General features: G+C 37.2%; 1 protein-coding gene across 10 annotated transcripts in view; it reads left to right on the forward strand.

The window, feature by feature from the left end:
• WWOX (WW domain containing oxidoreductase) overlaps nucleotides 1-21,108 on the forward strand; it is a 695,463-nt gene that overhangs the window by 215,943 nt on the left and 458,412 nt on the right. The window contains exon 9 of one of the 10 annotated variants that reach the window (XM_073307997.1): nucleotides 17,196-17,367. The exons of the other annotated variants lie outside the window; for them this stretch is intronic. Coding sequence (XP_073164098.1) covers nucleotides 17,196-17,285 — 90 coding nt within the window. The 3' untranslated portion in view covers nucleotides 17,286-17,367. Of the gene's footprint in view, nucleotides 1-17,195; nucleotides 17,368-21,108 lie in introns of those variants that run through there. 10 annotated transcript variants of the gene reach the window in all.

Consider the following 21,108-nt stretch of genomic DNA (forward strand, 5'->3'; position numbering starts at 1 on the left):
TTTCCTCTATGTGTACAATCAGGTCTCAGACTTTCATGTATGACCTCAATCTCATTAATATATTTAGATATTTAGGGTCAGGTTTTTTTAAGTTTAGGATTACACAATTACAAGGATGCATCTTGTGCTTCATTTAGGCACACTTTACATCTTCAACAAATAGCTTGTTGGAAAGCTAACTTACCATTTGCACATACCAACACTTGATTTGCTCACTCATATAGGGATTTGGTACATAAATGTGAATACCAAACTTAAAAAACAAAAGTCCACCTCTTCCATTTAGTGTAAACCCCTTCCTTGAACTGGTACATCTAGTATTATAGTTTTTGTGTATGCACTCTATACTTATCAATATGGAAATTACAACAAAACAGATGTATCTGACAAAGTCAGTGTATTTCAGATAATGATAATAATAATAAATAATATTCAGCAAAGTTCCTTTACAGCGCCATAAATAAGAACTATCCATAATGCCAAACATTGCCAGATACTTGGTCAGTCAGTCAGTCATGCTGCTACTTTCTGAGCATCTGTTGTCCATATAATTTTCTTAAAGACCCTGTGGTAAAGGCTGTGGGAATCAGGAGATCTGAGCTAAGTTCCCTTGTCTGAGGGGGTGAGGGGGTTCTCATGTTGACCAAGTTGCTTAGTCTATTTTACCTGAGCTCACCATCTTTACAACAGGGAAAATACTTCCTTACCTCACAAGGAGAGGATAAATCATGAATGTTGGTGAGTAGCTCAAATACTAAGGTGTTGAGGCCAAATAAGTCCTGAGACAGAGACTCATAGATTGACTACATTGCAGGTAACTATGTGCTTTAGGCATTACTCCTACAGAAGTATTTATTTCAAATTGCTCATAGTCTCTCTCCTTTTTTGCGAAATTTTCATTGTATTCTTCCAAGGCACATATTTTCAAACCAGCTTGAATAAGCTACTAACTGCTCTGGTGTCAGCACCAAATATCAAGAGTGCACAGATGAAAGCCTGTTCTATATTTTTCTTTGTGTTGTCAGACGCCTGGCTTGTCATTTCCACAGAGTTTTATTTATTGCAGTAAATGTTGTTCCTGCTACAACATGCTTTCATATACTTCCCTTATAGCCAGTCTCTTGTGGGTCAAATAAATGAATTATCATCTTTATTTGTGTTATCCACTGAGCTAAATTAACTTCTGATACTTTCAAGTGGACTGAGTATTTTTGTATATTGTTGTAAATCAAGACCAGGTACTAGTGATATGTCACAGTGAACTGAATATGAGGCAACAAAATAATATAGGATGAGAGATATAATCTATAGCATGATGTACATAATTTAGCATGATTTATATAACACCCACTTCCAGTGAGTTGCCTGTCAAGCTAGTTGAATGTGTTAAAATGTTAACTCTTCTAAAGCACTTCCTCATCTATTAGTTCTAGGAAGATTTGTTCTCAAAAGCAGTCATCCCAAGCTTCTGTCTTGGAAGCTACAGGTAGAGTGGATGACAAAGCAGCTTCTTTTCCTCCATTTTTGGCATTTGCAGAGAGGAAGAGGAATGGACTGGTTCCTATTTCTATTATTATTATTTGTATTGTTGGAGTGCCTAGGTGAGCCCTTGTCTGTTTGGTGGTGGGGCTGGGAACTCTCAGCTGCCTTTCAGTCCTCTTGTCTTGGCTCAGTTCACATAGGAACCCCTGACCAGACTCCCACTACCTTTTCTTGGCTTCCTAATTAGTGAGCAAGTAAACATACCAATTCAATCCCCAGTCATCTACAATGAAGCACTCCAGTGTTCAGTGACACTTGTTACTTTGGAGTCCCCCTATCCACACACTCCACTATGGACAGGCAGATACATGGAAGATCTGTGCTGGCAGAAGGGAAGAGGGGGAAAAATGTAAAATTTTTGTTCCCATTTGTCTTAACATACTAGTTCCATACTAGTATGGAACTAGTAAAATGAAATACTAGAAAATGAAAGCTGGTTCTTGTCTGTTATTAATGCCCAGCACACTTGACGTCTTCATAGTTACCAGTTGACTAAAAGTTGCCTAGTATGCATTCGTATTAAGTGCACACTTCTGTACTTCTGTGTATATATTCTCTTACAAACACAGAATTTAAACAAATTATTGTCTCTCTCACCCCTTGTTCAGCCCTCCACCCCTTTGTTGTCTTCTAGAATTCTAGCTTAGTTATAAAGGCTAAGACTAATCTAAAGCACTTGATCATCTTAAACGGATTAAAAGATATAAGGCCTTTTACCGATAAAGGCACCTTTAAACCTATCCTAGGCTTTAGATCCATGTAAGCTGCTTGAGGTCTCAGATAGGTTTAAACTGTGAAAGTAAACAAACCAGGAAAAAAAACACACACAAATCAGGGACTGAATGGAAAGACAAAGGAGAGGCTATAAGACAGCGGCTGTGCAGGAGGGATGAGATTGAGGACAGCCTCAGTTACTTGTCTCAGTTCAGGATTCACTTTGCCAATTTACAACATGTTTTAAAAGTAGCAAACCATTTTTCTTAAAACTTGGCTTGTTTTGTAGATCTCAAAAAGGCTTAACAATGAAGCCAAACACGAAGATCAGTTTGGCAGTTTTAAGATGATTGGTGTTTAAAGTAAGTAAATCATAGGACCATCTCAACTCATTTTAGAAGAGATCAAAGCTAGAACACGTCATGGATTTTTAAGACCAAAAGGGATAATTGTGATAATCTAGTCTGGCCTCCTGTATTACACATGCCACAGAATCTCATCCAGTAACTTCTGCACCAAGCCCATTTCTATTTGTGCTATTGTGCATTTTTTAGAAAGACACTGAGTCTTAATTTAAAGAATTCTAATGAGGGAGAATCTACCAGTCCCTAGAAAGTAAAGATTCTCCTTCCATGTGTTCTTGTCTGATGTAGATTTGAATAAGTTGATTGTGGGGGAGGAATGTTCTTAACAAAGATATTGGGCTAAATTTCTCCAAATCTGGTTTGACTTGTAAGTCTTAATAAGATCTACAAAACAAGTTAAATTTGAAGAGAATTGATGATAATTTTGAAAGTACGAAAGTTTATAATAAGGAAACCATTGTGGGCTCAACTGTTAATTATGTGAGCAATGCATTTTTAAATATGAACGTATACATAGAAGAAAAAAATAATCTAGCTTGTATGCGCTGTATGCAGTGATTAAAATGCTCATAATTTTTCTTTGAGCCAGTCAAGTGTATTAGATCCTAATGAGGACTGTATCATTCCTAGCCACATTTCAGATGTTAGCCATTTCTGCTGCTGTTCTATGTTAAAAAACAAAACAATATAAAAAGGAAATAGGGTTTGATTTTTAAAAAAATGTGTATTTTTCTATCCTTTCTGAACTCAGAAATGGCAAAAGGAAATTTTCTCAAACTACTAAATAAATCAAAAATTACTCAGGCCCAGGCCAACCAAGGAGATTTTTACTCCCTTAGATGATTGTTTTTGAAAATTCAGAGCATGGGAAAATAGGGACAGATGCAAACTGTTCTCCAGCTTTAATTCTAATGGATCTTATCAGGCACTAGTTTAAAAGTGCTTACTTATGTACTATGCCTACATTCCTACTGTAACTATGTATTGTCTACACAGTTTGACCTACACCATTGGACATAAATTTATTGTTGTTGAATTCTTCTTTTTATCCACATTGTGTTGAATTATGAATTGTAGGAGTTCTTAATTCTTTATTTATTTTAGAGGAGGATCAGTGTTTTTCTTCAGTCACAGAATAAATGCACTAGCAACTGCTAGCAGTTTCAATTGCATTTAAGGAAATATTGTTATAAGGCTTTTATGTTCTGTACTTCAATCAGCTTGTGCCAGCAGTATCCCAATAGAAGGACCCTCAACAGACCATTTTCAGCATTTTGTTGCAATTAAACTCCTCTGGTTTTAGCCCTTAGGCAATTTAGTACCTTTTTACATATGCACATTATGAACTTTTGACCAGGGCCTGGTAGTCATATATTAAAGAGCAGCTTTTGAAAGCAGACTTAACAAGTTCCTCTGAGCATTACAGTCTGAGTCAGTTGTGGAAAAAGTAATTTAACCAACTTGCAGTGAGGCCATTCAGAATCTTACTGATGATCCTAAATATGTCTCCCCCCCCCCCCCCCTTGTTTCCTCTGGAAGCTGGTAGCAAAAGCTCTCAAAGTGTGTGATTGATCTTTTATTCAGTAGCTAACGAGGGCTGTGATTCTATTAGTGCTCTACAAGGCAAGGGAACAGTGATTTAATGAAGTGTCTAGTGAGCTGGTCATAGATTTATCCTGTTGTCTCTAATTTGCAGTGCCATTGTGAGTGTAAAAGAAACTGCACTCCCACTGCCATTAGGCAGGTATTTCCTTAGTAAATTGTTGTAAGGTCAGGTGTAGTTATCTTAGAAAAGGCAATGCCTTACCTCCTCAATGTCTCAAGATGACAGCCGCCGTGCTGAGCACTCACTGAAGCGGAAACATGAAGATCAGAGGTCCGTCTCCAAGTCCCCCTTAGCTGATGCAGGAGCAGATGAACTGCCAAGTAGGACTAATAGAGTCATAATTGGTGATTAGAACGGGAAAGGTGCAATAACATCTTAATACAAACTGGCGCATATTATAGTTACTGTCAGTTGTTGTAAAGTTACATGGTATCTTGAACTAGTTACATTTCCCAGAAATGAGGCAATGCATCTTTTAATAGTCTCAGTACAACAAAAATACAAGAACATCAAAACCGGTGTTGCTTTAAAGTGACATTATTATGTCTTTAGTATATTTACTTGAGCATGTAACCCTGTCAGTCTTCTTCAGAAATGATGCAGTAACATTTGCCTTAACGCTATAAATGCAGTAATTTCATAAATACGCTTTGATTTTCACTTCATTAAATGGCAGTGGATTTTATTCTTATCTACTAGGAAACTCACTGAACCTTTGTTTTATTTGTCTTTGCTAAGATGAGATATGTGGTTCTTTAAGAATTACTATCACACTGCACAATGAAAGCTTTTGTGTCTGAGTTACCCCAAAACAACTGCTTTTAGGGAAAAAAATAAAATCTTGGGTTGAATTAAAGTTTGATGATGCATGGAAGCAATTAATTGTGGCATAAATTGCCTGGAATTTAGGTGTTCAGTTTGTACCAAAATTAGTACAGAAGCATGAGGAAGAAAATCTCATGCATGTATTCATCACTAAATTAATAAAGAACAACATGGTTCAGATGTATGGCTTTGGGTTTGGATTGTATTGGCTGATGGCAGTGGCATCTCTTAACTTTAATTTCCTGTGATAAAAGATGAGCCATGACTTTAAAAATCTCCCAGCTTTTTTAGTCCCTTAGCTTTTTGATAGAAAATATATTTATAAGGTATTATGTCACTTCTTTTTAGCGTATGCACAACGTGCCTCAGGTGGCACGTGACCACGATTCATCACCAAATTTGGTCCACTGGTTGGATCATCATCTGTCATTTGGAGAAGTTAGGGAGAGATGGGAAGAGCAATTGGAAAGGAGGGGATCACTTGACTGGAGAATGCGAAGGTAGACTAAATATTTATTTAGTATTGCAATCTTGTCCAAAAGGTCTAGTGAGGATCTGGGCCTCTTGTGCTAGGCTCTGTAGCATAGAAAACACAGTGTCTGTCCCAAAGAGATTACAATGTAATGTCAGACAAATTGCATGAAAAAGAATTGGAGAAAAGGTGGAATAGGGTGAGGGCAACAGCAATAGGTTCACCCAGTTAGAGTTGAGCTATATGCACAACTTGATGGTGCAGAATCTATTATGAAGGGTTTGTTTCATAAATATATAAATTAAATATCAGCAATCCCCACTGGCCTCAGTACCTAGCAGTCCATAGAAGATGAAACTCTGTCAGGCTGAGATACAAAACAGAGAGAAGAGAATGGAGAATGTTAATCTCTTGGATTGTATTTGCATTCCTGAAGCATCTGTGATTGTCTCTCTCTGTGTAATGATCAAACCAGAACACCTTAATGTCTGAACATCTACCTTACAGATAGTTGGGTGAACCACAGTTTTTGTTTTGCAAATTATAAATATTGTCAGTTCATTGAGCCCTTGAACTTCCTGGAATTTGACACCAATGGACTATCATTTAGACTTGCTGTTAAATATATGTCCTCAATTAGTCTTCAGAAAAGGACACTATGTTTTTAAATGATCAGTGAAAGGATTTAAAACAGTAAACCAACCTTTCTAATTTTCTAATATTGACTCTTGTGTCCCATGCAATCTTATTATAGTAGTATTCTCTACGGATCTACCATTTCATCAAAAAAGTCTACAGTGTGACTATAATCTAAGCCTTTTAGCCCATAGATCATTGCACTGGGAAACTCACTAAATGGCTTATTGTAGATTAGATGATGTGATTCAGAGCGCATCCAAATCAATAAAAGGCTAGTCTGAACCTAGTAAAGTACTCTGTCTGATTCTTTTTAGCAAGTAGGTCTGCCATAAAGCAATGTGAAAATTTTAGTCTTGCTGCTTATCATGTCAGAAACAGGCCTTGCTTAAACTTCCTACATGGCCTTTTTGAATTCTAGTAAATATATGTTCTTATTCAAAGAAGACCTGTTCTTTAGAAGTCTATTTTCATTAAATCTAAATGAAACAATTTTTGTGTGTGCAAAATGATAAAAATTCCTACCTCAGTATGCCACCTCTAAGTCTCCATTCAAATCCTGCTTCAGAGTTTAGCAAATGAAAACTCTTATCTATGAGCTCTTCAGTGGTCCATGTGAAATGAGTTAGTGTTCTTTGTCCAGTTCTCTCTGGACAGATGTCCACATTGCAAAAATCACTATCGGGGGTGGGGGGGGGGAGGGAAAGGGGAAGGGGAAGGCACTAGTTGAAATCCACATTGGCAATCTCAGCAAGAGAGGGACTAGGCATTGAGTGGTTTTGAAAATGAATGAGTTTGGGGGAGCTATGTTGAGATTTTATGGTAATTATTTGGACAGCAGGAAGCAGATTAAGGAAAAAGAAAAATGGTGGTATTACATTCTACCTCTGCACACAATCCTCTGGGTGCTCTGTGGCTGTGCCTGGATCTCTAAAGGCACTCAGGTAAAATGATGATGTTCACAGCATAAGAAGATAGGAGGCAGCAGTTCCTGTCCTATGATGCCCCTTGTGGATGGTTTGTGGCTCTCCATAGTGTCTCCAACTCCTTGGTTGACCTCTTCTCCTGTGGACACATGCAAAGAGCTCTGGTGAGCTAGGCTGCACAGCATGCAATGGTGGCTGTCATCCTCTCTGGGCTTCCCTAATCCTGAAGGGCCACATTTCTTATTGATTTCATACTTCACTATTCAAATCTGGGGCCTGCTGCAGCCACAGAAGGGGAGGATAAATAGATCCCTTCCATTTCCAATGCTATCAGTTTGGTATCCTGAGCACCAAAAATCTGATTAAGACACTTGGTGATTTTTCAAATACACTGTGGGGTAATAAAAGCTTTACCTAAAATTTAGTGAGTAACTTGGTATATTTTGCAAGCAATAAAGTCAGATTAATTGTAATTGGTCATTGGCAGATGTTCTAACTTCATCATTTCTTGATCATGTTATTGACCAGTTATGTGTTTGTCCATGTTCTTAATAATTTATTCTTTGAAAAATCTATGTGCATTATAGTCTTTGATCTTGTCATGAATTTCAAAGCCAAAGATTCCATTGTCTTTTCTCCCCCTTATTTAATTTTCAAAGAGAATAGAATAGAAAATCATTTTAAAACTTTTTTTTGCCAGATGACACCCGTCCATGTTAATGAGAGCTGTACATTAGTACTGTAAAAATAATAATCAAGGCAAGCTTACTGTACTCTGCAGGTGAAAAATATTTGAATAGAAGACTTAATGCATCTCGCAGATTAAAACAGAAATTAAAGACTTTAGACTAAGAAGAGATCAAAGGCTGTCTTTCATTGTTCTTTTTATTGTTTATTGACTTCAAAAAGACATTTTAGTTTAAGCTGACTTTAATGTCTCTTGAATGCTCTTTTGTAAAGTGACTTTGAAAACTCATGGATAATGTCTTCATTAAGTGGAGAAAAATCTTGGTAAAAATATAACTGTAACGTTGCTTTCATTCTAGTAGAAAGAGATAACGCTTTGCTTAATTAAGGTCTGTTTTCTCTCTGTTCTGAATTTTATGAACTTTTTTTGTTGAAATTAGTGCTGATAAAAGCTTGAAATAGACATCTCTAAACTGAAACCCTTAGTTTTCTACAGAAGTATAGAAATGTGAGCTATCTAAATTTGTTAATCAGTTAATCAGGCTGTCTTACTCTTTCTTCCAGGCACTTTAAAGAAGAGAATGAAAATACAAATCCATAACAGTGCATGCAAATTCTGTTATGTTGATACTTAAGTTTCTAATAAAGTACTTGAGAACTTTAGGTGCAAGTTATCTCTGTGATAGTTTCACACATTAAGCTAATTAAGCTAACTAAGGTTTGAGTAGCAGCCGTGTTAGTCTGTATCCGTAAAAAGAAAAGGAGTACTTGTGGCACCTTAGAGACTGACAAATTTATTAGAGCATAACTAAGTTATCAAAGCCTGGCCAGATTTACCCAACAGTGTCGAAATATTTCAATATCTTTGAACTATATCAATGTATGCATTAGTAATGGCTATGCTCTTAGATAATATGGTGATGAGGGCCATACAAGTACCTACATAGATTTCCAAATCTGTCAAACTATGGTGAAAGAAAGAGTCTTTGTTATAAGGAGAGGTGATGAAATCTTTGTGGACCTTTTGTGTAATTTCCTCCAACTTTTGGTAGTAAAATTGCAGTTCGGAAAAAAAAAATCCCTGAATTTCTTTCTCCTCCACTCCCCAAAAAATCCACATACCCCTACATACACTTACTAAATGCCCCATGACTTACAGTATTTCAAGCCTTATTTGTGGAAAGGGAATCTCCTGGGATCTTCAAGAGATGCCAGATAGCCATTTCCTCTGCTATGAGTGCTGTGTGTCAATGGAGCCTCAACGACAGAATTAAGACAGACAGGTAGGCTGTCTCCCAGGAATCAGTTCTTGTCCCTGTTGTCTGAATAAGTGAGAGATGCATCTTCAGTTTGCTTGATTGGTCCCTGGGGTTTCCCTAGTTACTGAACAATGTAGTCTAGGGCTCTTTACACTGCTTTACATTTTTAAAATAGATTTTAGGAGTGGGGATGAATTGTTTGATGTGCGTCAGGGGGGCCTGCCGGTTCCCCCAAAGACATTTCCAGGATAAAGGAGAGGCAGTGAGTTTGAGAGGCACTCCCTCCCTTTCTTCCTCCCACATCCAAAGGAGAAAGCTTTGGGTGAAAAACATGTAGTGTGCCCCTTGATTATTGCTGGACTACCTTGCAGCTTCTTTAAGCAGGTTGCAGGATCTTTTACGTAAAGAAAAATGTCATGTTTAGGTAAACAATTGGCTTTCCATGAACATTTTGTTGAAAAAGGTATGCCTTGTGCTTTCTATAACTGTGAAAAATGCCTAACCTTGCTAAAGCTGTCAGGGATATTGTCGTTCTTCAAAACCAGTAATGCACTTGGTAGCTCTTGCTTTCAGTCACTGCTAGAGACATGTTGGCATGATGAAGTACTGTTTATAAGTTATCCCTGTTCTTAGCATATTTTAACTATGTTATGTGTGTCAGAAAGCTTTATGCCCTGATGCATACTCAGTGACACACTTACAAGGGAGTCTAGTTTAACACTAAATAGATGAACCATAAGATCACCATTGGTATTGCTTTTGGGAAGCCTTGTCATTGAAATGGCAACATGTATTCAGTTTGTATATGACTTTGTTTATGTCATGCCATTTACCTTGCTAGCGTGAGCAGCAATATTCTGAATTTTGCAGCTCAGTGTACAGTAGTTCGTCTTGTACAATATTTTTTTCTTACACCTAGATTTAAAACAAATTGTGCAATATATACATATTAATGGTACAAGTACTTAACTATTTTATGGATGTAATCTTTGTGTGTGGTTTAGAGGCTCAATTACCCATTGTTGGAATGGGGGAAATAAATGTCCCTGAGGGTTTGCATCACAATCTTGTGATTTTGTGGCACTCAGAGTACGGACAAACGTCTACATCTCTGTTTATAACCTGAGTGTTAACAGAAATAGTGTTAAAAATACTGTAAGTTTATCAACATATCTTTTTGAGTTTGGTTATTTAAAAAAAAAAAGATATAGATAATAACAGTTAATTCTTGTATTTGTAGAGTGAATATCTTGAAAGGGAGGCTATTCATCCTTCAGAACCTAATGCAATCTTCATTAATTCTATCTTTGCAGGAACATTAAGTACATTTTAGAAAAAAAGATAGAATACTAGCCTTTTTATACCTCGGCAAAGTAAGGATCTAGACCAGGAGTTCTTAAACTGGGGGTCGGGACCCCTCAGGGAGTCGGGAGCTTATTACATGGGGGGGTCGCGAGCTGTCAGTCTCCACCCCAAAACCCATTTTGCCTCCAGCTTTTATAATGGTGTTAAATATATTAAATGTTTTTAATGTATAAGGGGGGTTGCACTCAGAGGCTTGCTGTGTGAAAGGGGTCACCAGTACAAAAGTCTGAGAACCTCTGATCTAGATGGTGGTGCTGGTTTTGTGTGTGATTCCATTTCTTGACTGCCTATTTTTTTAAAAATGAAACTTAATAAAAAAGTGTACCCTGTGTGTGGAGATTTATATGTACAATTCTTACTAACACGAATTAGATCATTTTATTTGTTCTTTTATTTGTATAGTGTCATTGGGTTACCTTTCATTTGCATAGTACATACATGAAGGTGTGGGCAAGGTTCCTGACCTTAAGACAAATTAATCAAAATGTAAACCAAAGAAAGGAAAAAGGGAGCATCATGAAAGCAAGACAACAAAGCTGTTATGCTTGCCATTAGTCTTCTTAGTTCCATTTTTTTTGCTTTTTAATTTTCTTTTAATTATTATTGTTTGTGATATACTGTGAACTACATTGGGACTAAATCCTAGGATGTGTTGAACATCAAAATTGGGACCGGAGGATGCTCATCACTTTGCAGGATTGGGCCCATACACGAGGAAGAGGTGGGCAGTCACATACACAGAGAAAAATCCAGTGCAACTTACTTTTGCACAAATACACACAGCCAAATTCTGCTTTCCTTTACAACAAGCTGAATCTGGATTTACAATAGTATAAGTGAGAACAGACTGGGGCCTAGCGTAAGCCCTACTGTAAGCAAGTTTAATATTGAGCTCCCTGGAAGTTATGCCCTCTTATTCTGGGCCTGATTTTCCCCCTGGGCATGTTGATGATGTCTACCTCAGGGGAAACATAAGTTAAAGCATGTGAGTTATATCATGCTATTGATTTGCCAGCACAATTCCCCATTACAATGAATGGGGAGTTGTAATGACCAACTGGGAGCATGATATGTTTGTGGGGGAATTGTTTTCTCTTGTTTGTTTGCTGTTGGACAAATGTACCACTTCAGGACACTTTCTCCCTAAAATGCCTTTGCTCTTTTCAGCTGCTCTCTCCCTTTCCTGCTTCCACTTCCCCTTCCAAGTTAGATTTATTTTTCACATCTGCAGAATGGTGCCAGATTGGTAGAAGTTACTCTACTTTGACCCTTGTATCTTAAAGCCAATGATTAATTCACCTCACCTCTAAATATTGACACTCCTCTTCCACATAAAAGTATATTTCCTATTGGGTGTTTGAAGTTCTGACAACTACAATATTACTTGAGGTCAAAGGCAGCTTCAGCATGGAGAACATTTCGAAGTCTACAAGCACGTTTCCTTAGAGAAGAAGAAAGGGATATACAACCTCTATCCCCTCTATTAAATCCACTAGTATGATATGGTAGCAGGGCACTGATAGTTAGATAGCTGGCATCCCCCATCTTGTGCTGAAGCTTGTGAGTTTCACGGTGTAAAGAATCTGTATCCTTGCTAAGAAAGATTGCTAAAAATTCCCCCTAGTCATGGCATCCCATGCATGACAGTGCAGCTAGTTCCTGTCATACCCTGTTCTCCCCAGAGACCTACATTTTAACACTGCATCCATTTACGTCACAGCTGTATTAATTACATGTAATGTAGTTATGAGCTAAGGTACTGTGGCCTTATTATAAAGGAGAGAGAGTGAGTGTCGTAATGAGACTTGAGCACAATTGATCTATGACTTGGATACAGGAGATTCTTAAGGGAGTTTGCTGATTTATGTAGAAGACAGATGTCTGTGGCCATTAGGAAACACCAGTTTTTATTACCTATCAATCTAATGTTAAACCTATGCGGCAAAACCTTATACAATAGTTTTCTAATCTGTTAAATTAGGGGTTCGTGAATTTATAACATTGAGCAGGAAAATGCATCTTTGTGAAGTAGTCCGTATCAGAAGCTCAATATACACTAGTTAAAATATACAACAGAGCCTTCAAAACACTGAAATAATAAATCAATACATTAAGGAATACTGTATATGATATTTTTCGTAACCCTTTTGTTATTTACAATATTGCTTCTTTTGGACGGTAAACATCTACCTGTATATAAGTGTTATTAAATTAATAGAGATTTTAGTGCAGAGATCAGACCCCAAAGTAGTAAAAATTTATTATTCCTTTAGAATAAAGCCTGCACATTCATTTTTAGAATAGTCCTAAAATTTTGTGTAATTTTAATTTGGATACTGGCTTTTCTCTTAGCTGGCCTCAATGTCTTAATCTGCATTTTTGTAAAGTTCAAATATTATTTATCCACAATGCAGATAAATCTAAAAATCAGGCTCTCTAGATGTGCCCGAACAAAGTAATTGTACAGTATGTGTCTCCAAGATTTGTTAGCTGCTACTTTTTGGAGACCTTAAATACAATATCAGGTACATTCTTCTTCACAGTAGGAAAAGTCGCCACTCTCCCAACAAAATCTCTAAAAAGAAAAAAATATTTTGGGAGGGGAAAAATCAAGGACACTGTTTCTTTGAACATTTTATGTCTCAGCATCTTACTCCCTACATGTACTGTATATGCATTTTTCTTTGCAGTTATTAAATGAAAGTGGGGAACAGAACAGAAGGGATTTTCAAAAATTTCAGGAGCACCTACATATACATAAAACAGAAAATACTATTGAGGTGACCATGTGTGTCAGTATGTCACTTTTTCCACACCACCTGCTGCAATTAAAAATGAAATCACCAAGCAGCCAGTACAAACTTCATCAACCAGCTGATATCATAATTAATGACTATAGAGTCTCTATTATTGTGTACTTCCAAGGCATCAAGTGGAAAGCTGTCGCAGTGCTTTAAATAATGAAAAAGTTTCAGGCCTTGATAAATGGCTCAGTTGGATGCAGTTTAGAAAGTTGAGAGCATATGCTTCTGTCATTAAAAACTAAGAACTCTCGTTACCTTTGCTATGAGTTTTCAGATTCATCTGAAACTCTTTGATCCCTTCATATACTTAAACTGTGTTGTTTAAAATGAAAAGGTGTTGAAAAATATGGTGTGCATGAACAGCTCAGTTTGTAGGGAAAGAACAATGAAAATAAAAGCTGCTGTTCATTAACATGTTTGTTTCTTACCCATGTAAAACAAGTAGCATTTGTCCATAGCATCTTGTCTTGCAATGAGAATAGGTAAATATTTTTCTTTTAAGAAATAATCAGTCCAATAAAGTAATATATTTAAGACAATGTTTGCAGTGAGATTTCAAAGAATTAATAAGAAGAAAGTGAAATGACAATAAAGATATTATTTTCATATTTGAGCTGTGTCTTGGAATAGTGTTGCAGAAATTTCTAACATTGACATTGTTCAAACTTACGTTAGGGATATTTTTATTGCATAGGTGCTCATCCTTTCCTATTATTAAATTTACTCTCCCAAAGAGCATAACTTTTTTGTTGAAGTTTTTGTGATTTTAACTGAAAGCTGATTATTATTTAGCTTTTAAGATCACTGTTGATTATACCCTCTGCGGCAAATTGCCGGTACAATTATGATGGGTCCCGTGCTTCCTCTTCTTTGGGAGGGGGGGCGGGGGGAGGCGCGTTCAGGGCGCAGTTTTCTGCCCCTGAACTAGGGTATCTACTGTCCCACTAGTAACCCAGAGAAGGGTAGTGGAGAGGGAGGGACCCGGGCCCGCCCTCTACTCCGGGTCGCAGCCCAGGGGCCCTAGGGATAGTGGTAAACCACTTGAACTAGTGCTTCCTTCCCCTGGGCTACTTCCCTCTCCTGCTCTTCAGCTTGTGGGGCTTCCTGCCCTCTCTCTCTGCACAAGCCAGGTGACTCTTTACCTAGGGTCTTGGTCTTCTAGCCAGCCACGGCACTCCTTCCAACTGCTCTCTACTCCAACTCCTTCAAACTGCTCTCTGCTCCAACTCCTTCCCCTGGCTGATTGAAGCAGGGGGGTTTTATCAGGTGGCAAGCTTCAGGTGCCTTTAATTAATCTATAGAAACCTTTCTTCCTCCACAGGGAATAAGGCTTCTCCTCATCCTGGGACTTACATATCTCTCCTATATCACTCCCCTGCTGCCTTCTGGCCATGCTGTATCACACCGCCTATAATTTGGTTGATTTCATAGATGTAGGAAGAACTGAAATGCATTGCTTGGCAGAACGTGTTATGGAGAGAGAAGGAATTTTATCTAATCCAGTTCCTTCTCAGTTATCATTTTGCTATTTTTCTTATACAGAAGTTATATTCCAGTACCATTCCTCAACCCCCTGCTATCCCTTACAAAAGGAATATTTCCCCTGGGGGTGCTGAATTAAAATAATGAACTGATACATATTTTGTTAGGCACGGATTGGCTGTTTTAGATCCAAAAATTCCCTTTCGTATGTAAGAAAAACAAAATGTTCTTCCTTTCTATCAAGCAAACACCTAGAATATTATGAAAAAAAATTGTTTTTGGTGCCCGGAGGGGGCAGAAGGGGTTTACTGTGCATTTCATTATTGTTATCATTATTTGTATTGCCTCGACATCCTACAAGCATGTAATAAAGAAATGGCCCCACCCCCAAAGAGCTTACAATCGGTGAGGAAAATGTATAGTTAACTATCTGGATTATGAACTGGAAAGACCATTGAATGTGTCTGTAAAAACTGATGATGTGAATATTCTACTTTTGCAAATAGAAAAGTCTTCTCTTTTCTCCCCAAACCGCCATATTGTGATAGCAACTTTAGCAGCTTGTGCTGAGACTGAGTCCCTTGGATTCATAATATTTGATAGCCCTAATTGGTTCACTTTGTTGTCTTGAAAAAGGAATGATTGAGTGACCACTTTATAATGTTACCCTCGGTACACTTACAAACCTTCTGAAATGGGGTACACTGAGGCAAACCAAGCACTGATGTAATGTGCCCAACTCCATTAATTTCAAAGGTGCTGCACCTGCTCACATGAGCAGTGAATATGTGATAGTTGATGAATATTAACCAGGAAGTTTGGACTTTCACATAATGGTCCTATATCTCTGCAGCTTCTTGGCAAATTAGATTAAAACTGAAGGACACAGGGCTTGATCCATTTTTAATTCATTATGTGTGAAAGTTGCACTTCAGTCAGAGTTGCAGGCTAATTGCTTGTATAGTTGAAGACTTCAAGAAGTTATCAACAGAAATATTTGTCTCAGAATACTAAGTAGCTACTAGACAATAGGCCGGGAGTGAGGTAGCAAAGATCTATGTAGAAAAGGAGTTTTCATGTAACTGTTCAAAATATTGTCATATTGTGCCATTAGATGCCTAGGATTTTGTCATATTTCAGAATTTGTGTGGTAATTGAATAAATTTATCCATTGTACACCACCTTGAATTAGTGTATTATTATCTTGGGCACTCAAAAGTATAAGAACACTTGAAAGCAAAATCCAGACATAGATATTCCATAGCACATCTTAACAATCTAAATATTGCTCTTAGCCTAATCGAAGCAGCAAGAGTAGTCACAGCAGTTGATGGACTATTTTTCAAATTGATTTCAAAAATGTATTTAAGGGGATGATCGTCTACTCTAGATTACCTATTGATTTTTAATATGAAAAGCTCATTATATAAGCAGTAACTGCATATAAAAACCTAGCAAACCTTTGCATAAATCCTTTAATTGAATTTCCAGAGCCTGTGGTTCTACTTTTTTTTAATTAAATCTATTTCTTTTTTTTTAAGTGTTACTGTGTAATTTGCATGCTGTGAAGTGGCCCTGTCCCAGATAAAATGCCATTGATCCTTATTAAACCTCACCTCTGGGCTTGCTCAAAACTAACTGGAAAAATTAAAGTGTTCATGCTGCAATGCACTTATTGCTTGTGTGATAGGATTATGGAAAAAATAATAAAACTAATTTCCAAGAGAGAATTTATAATGCAAGATTTTATTTTTTCAATTTGATAATTAATAGCAAAATCATATGCTAAATATAAATCATATTCTAGCCTACAAACTGCAGTGGTAATTAGGAAAGATAATATATACTTGATGTAAAACCATCATGTTGTATGAGGATAATCCTTTGGTATTTTAATTTTTTTAATTGTAGGTTGAAATGAGGATGGATTCAGTTAAACAGATTAGAGATTTGAAAAATCTGTATCTACAATATCTTATACTAGTAGTGATTTCTATTATATTACTTCAGAGTTTAAAATATGAAAAAATGATATTCCGTAAATATTTCTGCTAACAATTTATGTATTAGAATTATCATGGGAAGGAAAAATATAAAAGATGCAATAGGTTTTTCTGTTTTTATAATACCTAACATTTGTTACTTTAAGAGCAATAAAATCCTTTAAAGAAATATTCATAATCAATAAGAACACAAAATATGGAATGTATTAACGGAGTTATAAAAATGTTTGTAGAATGGCTCAAAATGAAAAACACAGCAAGTTATGTACGGTTTAAAGTGTAATCAGTTTTGAGGTTGCATGAAGATATAAATGATAAACACAAATGGTAGCATTTTTAGTAAAGGCTGTGGCAAAAATACTGTATTTATGACCTATTCCATTCTTTTTATAGCTCATTAATGTAGAAAACAAACAAAGTGTATCCATCTTTTTAGACAATTTAAAATGCCCTTAAATGATATTTTTAAATGGAAATACTGAGCTCATTTTGTATGCTTCTTTCTTCAGACACATGCTGTATTGAAAGGGAATTCAAACTGGATTTCCAGCAGGACCCAATACTCTGCAAGTTATGACGAGAAGCATTCCAAATCGTAGGAAAAAAATATGGAGTTGCTTTTCCATTTTTTGCAAATAGAACTGCCAAATCCACCACTTTTGAAAGGTGGTGAATTGCATGTAATAGCCAGTAATATATTTGGTGAAACTAGATTAGAATCATCAGTTATGCAAACTCACTCCTCAGTGAAAGTTCTTTTTTCAGAACTTTTTCCTTATAGAAGGATAGTTAGTTTAACTGGGTTTCCAGTTTGCTCAGTTTACACTGGAAAAGTTTGAATTCCACTTCTCTAACTACAGAGTTTTAGAGTAACAGCCGTGTTAGTCTGTATTCGCAAAAAGAAAAGGAGTACTTGTGGCACCTTAGAGACTAACCAATTTATTTGAGCATGAGCTTTCATGAGCTACAGCTCACTTCATCGGATGCATACCGTGGAAACTCCAGCAGACTTTATATATACACAGAGAATATGAAACAATACCTCTGGGAGGCAATACCTCTGGGAGGAGGTATTGTTTCATATTCTCTGTGTATATATAAAGTCTGCTGGAGTTTCCACGGTATGCATCCGATGAAGTGAGCTGTAGCTCACGAAAGCTCATGCTCAAATAAATTGGTTAGTCTCTAAGGTGCCACAAGTACTCCTTTTCTTTTTACAGAGTTTTAGTGAATCTGAATTTTCTAGAACTCCGTTTCACTGGTTTATCTCATATATTTACTTGAAGACTCCTGTATAAGCTTTAAAAACAATCACTTCTGTCTGAAAATGTTTTGCCTACTATTGTTACACGCAGTGCCCAAAATGATTATAACTGAAGCAGAGGAAAGAAAAAAAAACTTTATCTTTTTATCCTTACTGTGTGTATAGTCAGTTTCTGCTGCAGAGTGAGTCACTCCTGATCCTGCAATAAGCTTTCTGAGGGAATACCTCTGTGGTCATTTGGAACTCCACTGACATCAACAGGGCTCCCTTTGGGCACTGGGATCAGTTTCCCATCCTGTTTGTCTGAGTCTTTCACACAGCTACAAAGGAGAGAGAAACGTGGCTGTAAAACCACACAAATTGGAATTTGTAGTTTCATGGAGCTACTTTGAATGAGACATAAAAATAAATAATGATAGATTTAAGATTTTAGAGAATATAGCCATATTTCTGAATGGCTAAACTCTGCAAAATTTGTTGTTTTGGATAGTTCTTTTTAATGACAGTAGAGATCTACACTGTGCAAAAATTATACAAAATCATTTAAATAACTGTTATTAATGGCAAATCGTACTAGCTAGATCTCTGCGTAGAAGACCTCTCCACTATCACATATCAAATTGGGTGTTCAGGTCCCTCCATGGCCCTCCAACCCCTCTCCCAGAATCCTGTGAAGATGACATCATATAGTTTGAGGTCTGTGCTTGGTGGCGACGGGGTGGGGAGAAGAGAGAGAGAAATAAGGTGGACCGGGGATGGATTAGGCAGGTCTGGGAAAGAGAGTGTGTTGGTCCTTCCTGAGGCCTGTGGAAGTTCCCTGGAAAAGCTAATACAGCCCTAGTTTTGTTAATGACTGTTATTTCCCTCCAGGATCCCTGGAAGTTGCTACACCCAGTGGAAGTTGCTTGTATCATGGCTTCAGGGGAGTTGTACGTCCAGGGAGGGGAATGTGCTGGGGGGTGTCATAGTTGAAGTTTGGTACCTGTTCCAAAGAGTTTATAGAGTATTATAATTACTAATAATTTATTTTCTACCAGTTGTAACCAAAACTTGATAGGTGCAGTACAAAGGAAGGCATGATCTCTACCCAATGAGTTTATAGTATCAAAAGATTTATAGATCAATAGTAGAGGAAAGGCTTACAAGGAATATGGCAAAGGTGCCATCATAGAATATCAGGGTTGGAAGGGACCTCAGGAGATCATCTTGTCCAACCCCCTGCTCAAAGCAGGACCAATCCTCAATTTTTGCCCCCAATCCCTAAATGGCCCCCTCAAGGATTGAACTTATTGGCCAAGTCTTGATGTATTTTTGATAATACTTTTTTCCCATTAGATTGTTCCGAAGTGGCCTCTAAGCTGTGCTATAATTGGTTAACTAATATAGTACTCCCAACCACAAGTATTAAAAAAATCATGAGATTGGCCTAAAAACCATGAAAGGTCTCAACACAGACAGGTTAATGGCCTTGTGGAGCAGCTCAGAAATGGAGCAGAGATGGAAAATGTAGAGATGACTGTAGGAGATGTGGACAAACTGTGTTGAGGCTGGCATTGTTGGCAGAAGTGGCTGATATGACATCAAAATTCTTCTTCCCTATTCTTGTTTAAAATGAGACTTTCTCTACCTGCAGGACACATGGAGTCTTAAGACTCTGGGTCTTTGAATACTGATCACTTTATCTGTGGTACTGAGTTCCTGTGGATATCACTAGGAGTTGAGAGTGCTCAGAAGCCTACAGGATGAGACTGCTTAGATGGATAATTGAATGACTCTTAAGAAATATGGGAACACAAGTGTTTCCACTGGCATTTGCTCAAAAAAATTGGATTCGCATAATGAAGCATTCAAGCTCTTGAAGATTCTCCATAAAACTTCCCTGAGCCCATTTTGTTTAATATGCTAATTTTTGAATGACCCCCCTTCTATCATAAAATAGAACTACAGTATGGGCCTGATCCTGCAATCCTTACTCACCCAAGCAGTCCTTATTTACACACAAGTTGCCCTGTTGACATCAGTGGGCCCACTCATACGAGTAACAGTGAGAAAGGGTGGCCAGATTGACCCTTTCAATAGCAATAGACGAGGTAATGTAAATAAACCACTGGTGAATTTCCAAAGAGCTGAGGGAGAAATCCTCTGCACGTTTTTATTTTTGCTGGCAACTAGATAAGAAACAAGTCATGAACCCAAAGTATTCTAAGTGTTTGCATGGCTTTGTAAGGTACATATGAGGGTGACTTGTCTATCATTTCAGTCTCTTTTTCTTTTTTCTGCATCCAGTACTTTTCCAGAGGGTCATTCCTTTGAGCTGATATTACAAATAGGATATTAAAATTATGAAACTCAGGATATTGCTCTTTGAAATTTACTTCTGTTTTATGTAAAGCAAATTACATGTGATCTAAAACAATACCTTAAAAAGTAATATTTTAAGATTCTTTCCTAAGTCAGTGGATTTGCTGCTGTTTCCTAATGGTCTTTAGTGGAGGAAGTAAGTGACACTGATCAGTGAAGGTGGACAGTAAGATTTATAATGTATTTGTGCTAGCTGATTGCCAACAGAACTGGCCTTTCCCAGCGGTGCTGTACGCATACTTGGAAAATCAATAGGGATTAACCTATGACCCTCCTCACATACTTATACTGTGGTCTGCATTGCTTACCAATATTTCATCTGTTTCACTTAAATGCTGTTACTTATTCAATAATGTGTGGCTGTTCTTGCAAGCTACTAATTAGTTTTTAAAATGCAGTATCACTTGAAACTGAGATAAAACACACCTTTAGCATCAGGATGGGTGGAGGACTCTTGGTTTATTTAGTAAATTCACTTTAATTAAAAATCCTACTTTGAAGGAGTAAAGTTATACTTTGAAATGAAAAGTATGCCCTAAATGAAGTGCAGAGACCTTTTCATGGCAGTTACCAATGTAGAGTTGCCAGTTTTGCCTAGTTTCTTACAATAGAGTGTAACCTAATGCCCCAGTTTGCAGTAGAGAGGTTTGTATATTTATATTTTTGTTTTATTTAGATAATAGCCATTGTTTTAAAGAAGTGTTTTTATTGGATAGTAAAGAAGTTAGTGGGAGTTTTGCCATTGATTCCCATGAGATCACGAGTAGGTTTCCAATTTTGTATTTTACAGATTGCTA

This window comes from Lepidochelys kempii, chromosome 12, assembly GCF_965140265.1.
Source record: "Lepidochelys kempii isolate rLepKem1 chromosome 12, rLepKem1.hap2, whole genome shotgun sequence".
Classification (NCBI taxonomy): domain Eukaryota; kingdom Metazoa; phylum Chordata; order Testudines; family Cheloniidae; genus Lepidochelys; species Lepidochelys kempii.